Raw genomic sequence first — 9110 nt, 5'->3', positions numbered from 1 at the left:
AGTGGGACTGATCAACTTAATCTCCAGCAAGCAGCTGATAAACCAGATCAACTATGCGTAATGATCCCGTTTGGGTGGGTGAATAGATCCAAGGGCCGGCAGTTATCTCCATCAGTAGTTCTCTGCAGACTACTGTCTCCAAACTCGTGTAGTGTTTCGAAAACAGCCCATTAACCTCTACCTGCCACTTCACAAGAGCCGCAAGCTTTGATAGCAATACCTGCTGAAGAGGGATAAACAAGAGCCGTTTGCAGACACTCACAGCAACATCAAGTGTGTGTGAGCGTGTGTGTTCGTCACAGACACATTTCACTGAAGTTTTCTCCTATTGTTCTATCAGAGAAACTGACAAACAATGAATAAATAAACAAACAAGCTAGTTTGACACAATCATTTTTATTCTATAGACAAAAAAACATCTGTGCTTATTTTTGAAGCAGTAAAAATAAATAAATGTATTTAGAAATATATATTTTTTCTTGCTATGAAATGTTTCAGCTTCATTTTGTTGTGCTGGAACTGTAAACAAACTAATAAATGACACATAGCCTAAAAAATACTTGATTTAACTCAAATAAATCAATGATTTAGAAATTAAATAAACAAGAGCCGTTTGCAGACACTCACAGCAACATCAAGTGTGTGTGAGCGTGTGTGTTCGTCACAGACACGTTTCACTGAAGTTTTCTTCTATTGTTCTATCAGAGAAACTGACAAACAAACAATGAATAAATAAACAAACAAGCTAGTTTGACACAATCATTTTTATTCTATAGACAAAAAAACATCTGTGCCTATTTTTGAAGCAGTAAAAATAAATAAATGTATTTAGAAATATATATTTTTTCTTGCTATGAAATGACACATAACCTAAAAAATACCTGATTTAACTCAAATAAATAAATGATTTAGAACTGAAATAAATAAATACATACACAAATTACACATACCCCCCCCCCCCAAAAAAAACTGATTTAGGAATTAAATAAATAAATACATAACACATAACTGAAAAAAAAAACTGATTTAGGAATTAAATAAATAAATACATAACTGAAAATGAAAACTGATTTAGGAATTAAATAAATAAATACATAACTGGAAAAAAACTGATTTAGAAATTAAATAAATAAATGACAAATAACCTAAACAAATACCTGATTTAGAACTTTAATCAAAGTTTTTAAAAAAATAAGTTAAATAAATACATAAATGAACAAACAAACAAACAAAACAAACTGGATTTTCATTGTTGGATGTTGTTTTTTCCCAATTTGTTGATCATTTCTGAAAGAAAGAAAGAAAGAAAGAAAGAAAGAAAGAAAGAAAGAAAGAAAGAAAGAAAGAAAGAAAGAAAGAAAGAAAGAAAGAAAGTTTTATGTTTTTATGTGGATTTATCTTTGTGGACATTATACGATGATACTTTTTCAATCAGTTTGAAGAGCTTTTCATTGGTTTCTATGAAGCACTAAAACTATTTCACTTTTAAGATTACCAAATATTGCTGTTGGTTATGAATTCGATGACTCAGACTCTGTTTTTAACCTTGAACTTCCTCCATCAGACTCCTTCTAGCGTGGACATATGAAATCCCCCCCCAAACACACACACACACACACACACCTCAGCGAGGAGACGGGATCAGAGATGGTTTTAGGGAGGGGATTACATCTCCAGACTTACTGGTGCCAGGAGTTAATGGGTTCACTCAAGGCCGATTGAGACGTCTTCATTACCACACTTGTGAAAACTGAAGGGGTGGAGATCAGGACAGGGGAGGATGTTTCCTTTGATCCGGGCCAAGTGAATTGTAAATGAGCTGGGATTAGCCCTATAAATACTTGAGCCTCATGCTGGAGGTGTTGATCAGGGAACCCAAAGCCACGCTTATCAGAACACAAACACAGACCTGACTCGCTCAGTCACAGGACTTCACTTCTGGAAACTCACCCTAGAGAAGAAGAAGTTCTTCTCCGTTCAGGACCTTGTTTGATACCGGATATTTGTCTTTTCTTTGCTGGATTTGGATTCGTTGTCTGCGATGAAGGGGCATTTTTCCATCGAGTGGCTTTCTCAGAGCAGCCAGGCCTTGTGCAGCTCGCCATCCACACATCCCTCAAACTCTTGGGACGGCCCGAGCACCTCTGGCACGGCATCCGAGAGCCTTCCCGGCTTCTACAGCAGATGGAGACCGGAAAACACGGAGGCTCAGGAGAAACGTATGGAGCCAGCACAGCCGGGAAACAGTTCGCTGTGTACACCTACGCAAGAGACCGAGTCAAATGACAACAATATCATCCAGAAACACACTCGCGGTAAAATGCTTTTCCAATAATCCAAGAGTATACTTCTATGCACTTTTTCATGAAATCCTGTAAAAAATATAAAATTGTTATTTTATATTGTTTTTCATATAATTAACAGTAAAATGGTATTTATAATTTAAATTGTAAAGCTTTTTTTAAAATAGAAAAACAGTTATTTTAAATACAGATCTAAAATACTAACATTTTATTTTATTTTTTATTTAATTAACTTGTTATTTGATGTAACGATTCTCCATGTTTTCTGAATCATGTTATAGTTACAATAGTTAAAAGTAAAAGTAAAAAGTAAGCTTTGCCAAACACAGGAATAAAAGACATTTTAAAATATATTAAAATAAAAACTGTTATTTTACATTTTAAATTATCATTTAATGTAAAATTCTAAAACACTATTGTTTTTGTTTTTTGTATTGAATTAGTTTAAAAAGTAGAAATATTCTTGAACATGGTAACAATGGTTAAAAGTACTATTAAAATGCTGTTATAATAATAAAATAAAAAGTATAAAGCCATTTCATGTCATTTTGTTACTCTCTTATTTAAAAAATATATTTGAATGCTTACAGCAAATTAACAGTTTAGAATCTACGTTAATCCAATTGTGTGATTTTTTCCCCCTACATTTTCTTTGATTTATTTTTCATTTGAGCATTTCCAATTTAAATGCACATGTATAATTTTTCGTTCCCTCTTGCAAAGTTGTTTTTTGTGACCTGACCTCTATCTTGATCTGTATATGAATCTGTGTTTGTCTTCTCGTAGCATCAGAGGCAGGTTTCAGCAGCAGCACGGAGGAGGAGGAGACGTCCGGGTACGAGAGCGAGGGGGGCCGTTCTCTCTCACCTGGGGCCCTCAAAGAACCGGCTCCATCTGCATCTCCCTCTACTGGCCGCAGACCCCGAACAGCGTTCACCGCCGAGCAGATCAACAGTCTGGAGAAAGCCTTCAAGAGGAACGCTTATCTGGGAGCCCAGGACAAAGCTGAGCTCTGCAAAAGACTGAATCTGTCTGATAAACAGGTATGAGGTTGATTCTTTTTTTTTGGTAACCCGTTAAAAAGGTTACATTTGTTAACATTAGTTAACTACATTAGTTAACATGAACTAAAAATGAAAAATACTTCTTAAGCATTTATTAATCTCAGGGTAGGTGTGGTAAAAAAACTTTGACTTTTGCCTTTTTGAGAAGTTTTGCGTACAGACGACAACATTGTAAAAATGATCCCCATTTCACACAGATCTACAAAAATGACTAAAAACGCTGTATTATGCACGCCAGGCCAGTAGATGGTGATGTCACTGTAAAGAAACACTATATGTGCCACAAATTCCTGTTTTTGTAGTTTACACAGGGCAGGCTCCTAAAACATCGTTATCATATAAATGTACAGCCAAAATGCATAAAAAGTTTTGTTTTTAGTTCAAAACGCTGTCGTGTAAACGGCCCCTTTGATGTTAATTTAAACATTCACAACTGTATTATTAAAATCAAAGGTTGTATTGTTATGCACTGTGAACTTAAGGGCCATTTAAACGTCACCATTTTCAGCAAAAAATCCGCCACCACTATCCGCCTCTGTGTAAACCACAAAAACGCGAATTTGTGAAAAGGGTGACGCCGTGCGCATGCGTATTACAGTCTATAGCCACGTAGTGTTTCTTTACAAAGTGACATCGCCATCTTCTGGCCTGCCATGCATAATACAGCCTTTTAGTCATTTTTGCGGATCCTTCGTTTCGACAACGTTGTCATTTGAAAAAACGCAAAGGAAAAACTTTTTCGTTTTAGTAGCTCGTTGTCATGTACTAAACGTACCCTAACATGAACAAACAACATAACTGTATTGTTATTAACTAAGAGCTAACTAACACCTGGCACCAGAGCTAACATGAACTAACAATGAACAGCTGTGTGTTTATTTAACTAATATATTAACAAAGATGAACAATTATCTTTGTTAGTTCGCTAACATTAACTAATTGGGCCTTATTAGATGCTACAAAAACTGATTTTCAATAATGTGATTTAAGTGCTTCAACTTGTTGATGTGCAAAATATGAACTTACGTTATGCTTCTCTCCATCAGATTAGAAACTGGTTCCAGAACCGACGCATGAAGCTGAAACGGACCGTTCAGGACAGCCTCGCTCACGCATGCCAGGCTAAAGTGGCCTCGCATATGATGCATTACTCCGACCTGCACGGTTTCCGAGCCGCTCCGTATCCCAGCTTCTACGCGGGGGTCCAGGAGAGCGCGACACCGTACGGCTCCGGGTTCCACTACGGTCCTGCCACCTCCGGAGGCCTGCCGAGCCTGCCCGTGGACGCCCTGTATCAGTACAGCCAAATACAGAGCCTTCCCGTCCATCCCAGCAACCCCTCCATGATGACCCCGTACCCGCCGTACCACTCTCACTACTACAGCACACAGTGAGAGGAGAGGCCGCCAGCAAACCCGCCATTTCGGTCTGTTACTGCTAGTCAAGGCTTTGTTTACATCTTTGCATTTGTGAATACAGGGTGAAGTGCAATAACAAATGTGATTTTTTTTTTTTTGTATTGTTTTGAAGAATTATTTAAATATGTTTGTAAATCTTGAAAAATGTCTATGTGTACAAGAGGAGTGTATAAATAAATCTTTTTCTATTTGACTACACCGCTTATGTTTTCTTTCGAAGGGTGCAAAGTGCTTAATTAACTTTTATTTAAAAGAAATTAATACTTTTATTTAGCAAAGATGCAACAAAATATATTTTTATTGCAACTTACTAAATGCTGTTCTTTTGAACTTGGTTCATCAAAGAATCCTGAAAAAAATGCATCACGGTTTCCATAAAAATATTAAGCTGCAGAACTGTTTTTAACATTGATAATAATCAGAAATGTTTCTTGGGCAGCAAATCATCATATTAGAATTATTTCAAATTCTGAAGGATCATGTGTCAATGAAGACTGGAGTAATGATGTTGAAAATTCAGCTTTGATCACAGGAATAAATTACATTTAAAAATGTTTTCATAGAGAGAAAAGTTATTTTAAATTCTAATACTTCAAAATTTTACTGTATTTTTTTATATCTAATAAAAGCCTTGGTGAGCAGAAGGACTCCTTTTAAAAACATTCCACAAACTTTTGAACACAAGTGTTGATATCATTTATACCGAATTGAAACTAAACATTTAATCCTTACAATTATTATGATATAATAATTATACCATCAAAATACAAATAATATATTTTATCATGTCATTATGACAAATAGTTCCTCTAATTAAACAGTTTTTTCTCTATCCAACAGCACATTTTAAAGTTACATGTTACTGTCCAACATATATGGCTACAACCTTTTGTTAAATAACTAGTTAAAGAAACGTTTAACTGATTATCAACTAGTCAAATGTAAAACTATAAAAATGGGGGGGGGGATCAACTTTTACCTGAAAAAAAATACTTTTACCTGAGCTCATTTGAAATATATTTTTAAGAGTAAAATTGACAGCCCACCCTGAGGTATTTTCCACGTACTTTTTGTTTGAAAAGATACAGTATATACACAATGGGAATATAGCTGGAAAGATATTTCTATACATTTATTCACATCATCCCTTATGTCAGATCCAAGGATGACTATTATCAGCCTACATTTTTAGGCTGGTCTGCCTCAGTGTTCTAACAGCAGTCATCAATGTCAAAATGATTGAGATGGCCAATCAAATCAAAGAAGACAGGGCTCACCATTTACAGAAGTAGTCAACGCAACACTTCAGTTTTAATCGTGAAAGAGTGCATGGGAAGATGCAAGTAGCTAAATATTTAACATTACACAACTGTTTTACTGTAGAAACAAAACAACCGACAATATGTGATGGAAAGTTGAAACTACTGAACTATTTATGCTATCATTTTCCACAAATCATGTAATTCATAACTGAATGCAAGGAGACAAGAAACATCGTTTTAGACATAAAGAGTGAATGTGTGCATTTTAAAATAAAAGGATTATTTGCAGCCTTGGTATCAGGATTCAATTATCACTATATCTCTTGCAGCAATTAGCACAGCATAAAGCTAATGAAAGGAGTTTCTTGGGAATATGCATTAAATGAAAATCACAGAAATGCATAACATTTAGAAAAAAAAAGTATTTTATTGTATAAAACAGACTTTAAAAAGCCAAAAATGAAACCCACACCTCAGAAAACCCCAACCCCTAAACCCAACTAAACAAAAGGCAGGATTAGTTTTCCTTTTTCCCCAGAACACGTAACATCCCCTCCCCCCCCCCCCCCCCCCATTATAATCATGGATACAGTACGTCAAACTCTAACCTCTGTTATGTTAAACTACACTTACCAAACATAACCAAACAAATGAGGAAACAACAAAAACAACTGCTTTCTCAACGCTGATTGCTGTTGCTATACAAAGACAGAGTCGAACATCAATCCATCTTAAACAGTTTTCTGCTGGCCCTTCTTTCCTATCAGGGACTTGTGGATGTGTGGAATCACACCTTTAGGGAAAGACAAAAACAGATGGAATTAAAATAATATCAGAGCCAGTTTAACAACTATAACAGCATCAGCGTTCATTTTTTTTTTTTTATCACATTACGCAAATAAAACTCACCTCCGCCAGCAATGGTAGCTTTGATAAGCGAGTCCAACTCCTCATCACCACGAATAGCCAGCTGTAAATGCCTTGGAGTGATACGCTTCACCTTCAGATCCTTGGAGGCATTTCCAGCCAACTCCAACACCTGCCAATATGACAATCACTGGGTTTGCATTTGCTTTACAGATGCACTAGAGACGATTAATGTATAACAGAAAAATCACAGCCAGCCAACAACCTGCCACTTTGACATCCAACAGGCTTGTTTAACAAACGGTGGTAAAATAAAACCATTACCTCAGCAGTCAGGTACTCCAAGATAGCTGCGCTGTACACGGCCGCTGTGGCTCCAACACGACCATGGCTGGTAGTTCGGGTCTTCAGGTGCCTGTGGATACGACCTACGGGGAACTGAATCACATAAACCAAAGAAACGGTCAAAATCATACAGTTAAATGTAACATCAGTCCATTTTTTTTTCTCTTTGGCAGAGGAATCCATACTTGCAGACCAGCTCTTTGTGATCTGGAGATTGCTTTCGCCTTGGCTTTTCCGCTGTCCTTTCCAGCCTTTCCTCCTGCCTGCGGAAGCACAAGAAAAAGTACGTATTACTCAAAAGTCCCACCAAGGCTCACTGAAATTACATTGTGCTCAATGTAAATGAGGCACGTCTTCTTCAGAACAAATAAAAAGGTAGCAACATCTGGTGAATCGGAATCATTGTTAGTTACGTAGGCAATGTGTATTGTTATAGGCCATTTTCAAGAAAGAAGTGATAAAATAAACAAAAAAGACTAGAAAGTTAATCATTTTTGCTCGGAGTTCTTAAAAAAATAGCTTGAGCTTCTTTAAGTTTATCTGACCAAGATACAGCAAACAACATAAGAAAATGCCTTTAAGGTTTTACTTTTATTTGACTACGTTATCTCATACGTTACTCTACTAACTTAAACATATAGGTAACCCACCAGCCAGAGTCATAATGCGTTTTTATGCGCTAAATTTATTTTAAAGCCAGGAAACTTTGTCCTGCATTCCAAATATTACATTTACACACGCATTTTCCGGCTTTTTGATTCCTTTTTAAGAACAATACACCAAATTCACTTTCTTCCCGTGGTCAGCGCACTATTACCAAAACACTGCAACCCACAAACACTACGAGCTTATTGAAATGGCATCACGTGAACAGAATTAAAGCACTGCACAATTAGGGTTTATACAGAACACATCGGTCCGAGCTAAGATTTATTTGAGAATTTAGACAATTAAAAACTTATTTTACCATATCGTCAGACGAGCTTCTTCTCTTTTCGCTTGAAACGGAGGGAAAACACAATGATGCCCACTTCAGCGATAGCGCGCCACGGTCCAGCGTTATAACCAATCAGCGAGCTCCGTCTTGGTTTGAAATGGTGATTTCGTCCAATCACAGAGCGTTTCACTGTGTGGGTGTTTTTTAGTTCTCTTTTTTTTCACGGACCACCAGCGCACTAGTATTGTGCGCATGCGTGCCGCCGTAATCTTTCATTACATTAAAATCGATTAAACTATTATTTTGAAGTGTTGGGAATGTTTCAATCACAATAAAATATATAGACTAATAACATGTCTGATATCTAGTGTAGCCTATGGTGTTGTCAAAGCTACAATGCAAAACAAATAAATATTGAGGACGTGTTGTCTTTTAGCTATTTTATGTAAAGGCTTCTTTCTTATCAGCTCCTTCTCAACACCCCTAAGGCTAAAACTGTAAAAGTGCCCTCGTGAGTTTCTTTCATTTTGTTGACTTTGACGACACTGTGATAGTTTAGCTAATAATAGACAACAGGAGGTGTAGCTTATAAGGCAACTAAATAAAACAAACAGGTTTTTCATTTTCCCTCTTAGAAAACGGAGCAAGTGAGGAAGACAATTTGTTAGTCCTTTGTATTTTCTTATTATTTAATGGCTCTTCCTCTTTCAGTTCTTCTTTCCATCGTTCACAGGATGATCAGTGTTTTTACGTGCAGTTGTGGGAATTTGTCTCTGTTAATATTTGACCAGCTGTTAAATGCCCATAGAAAGTGTTTTCTATGTGTTTACAGTGTTTATATCCAACATATAATTTTTTTTTATTTTTTTTATTTTTTTTATGTTGGACCCATCTGATGAGCAGCAGAGTAATAA

At 36.4% G+C, this 9110-nt stretch overlaps 2 protein-coding genes across 2 annotated transcripts; one reads left to right on the top strand and one right to left on the bottom strand.

Annotated features, from left to right (window-relative positions):
• The first annotated feature begins 2041 nt into the window (after positions 1 to 2041).
• ved (ventrally expressed dharma/bozozok antagonist) lies at positions 2042 to 4978 on the top strand. Its single transcript, XM_056261527.1, has 3 exons — positions 2042 to 2315; positions 3090 to 3346; positions 4414 to 4978. The coding sequence occupies exons 1-3, from the start codon at positions 2042 to 2044 to the stop codon at positions 4759 to 4761; spliced, it is 879 nt and encodes a 292-aa protein (XP_056117502.1). The 3' UTR covers positions 4762 to 4978.
• A 1630-nt stretch (positions 4979 to 6608) lies between these two features.
• On the bottom strand, positions 6609 to 8372 carry LOC130094938 (histone H2A.V). Its single transcript, XM_056261532.1, has 5 exons — positions 8227 to 8372; positions 7445 to 7522; positions 7239 to 7352; positions 6957 to 7086; positions 6609 to 6840 (listed from the first exon to the last, which is right to left on the bottom strand). The coding sequence occupies exons 1-5, from the start codon at positions 8227 to 8229 to the stop codon at positions 6779 to 6781; spliced, it is 387 nt and encodes a 128-aa protein (XP_056117507.1). The 5' UTR covers positions 8230 to 8372; the 3' UTR covers positions 6609 to 6778.
• Positions 8373 to 9110: the final 738 nt, after the last annotated feature.

Source organism: Rhinichthys klamathensis, unplaced genomic scaffold (assembly GCF_029890125.1).
Source record: "Rhinichthys klamathensis goyatoka isolate OS25496 unplaced genomic scaffold, OSU_Roscu_1.1 h1tg000183l_1, whole genome shotgun sequence".
Classification (NCBI taxonomy): domain Eukaryota; kingdom Metazoa; phylum Chordata; class Actinopteri; order Cypriniformes; family Leuciscidae; genus Rhinichthys; species Rhinichthys klamathensis.
The sequence above is the reverse complement of the archived record's forward strand: the minus strand, read 5'-3'. Positions and strand labels throughout refer to the sequence as shown.

What these genes read in the sequence shown, in the direction of transcription:
- LOC130094938 (XM_056261532.1), bottom strand. An exon ending in CACAAAGAGCTGGTCTGCAA is followed by an intron (nt 7,353 to 7,444) that starts GTATGGATTCCT and finishes TATGTGATTCAG; the next exon opens with TTCCCCGTAGGTCGTATCCA. An exon ending in TGGAGTACCTGACTGCTGAG is followed by an intron (nt 7,087 to 7,238) that starts GTAATGGTTTTA and finishes TCATATTGGCAG; the next exon opens with GTGTTGGAGTTGGCTGGAAA.
- ved (XM_056261527.1), top strand. Translation starts at nt 2,042, where the DNA reads ATGAAGGGGCATTTTTCCATCGAGTGGCTTTCTCAGAGCAGCCAGGCC. An exon ending in CATCCAGAAACACACTCGCG is followed by an intron (nt 2,316 to 3,089) that starts GTAAAATGCTTT and finishes GTCTTCTCGTAG; the next exon opens with CATCAGAGGCAGGTTTCAGC. An exon ending in TGAATCTGTCTGATAAACAG is followed by an intron (nt 3,347 to 4,413) that starts GTATGAGGTTGA and finishes TCTCTCCATCAG; the next exon opens with ATTAGAAACTGGTTCCAGAA.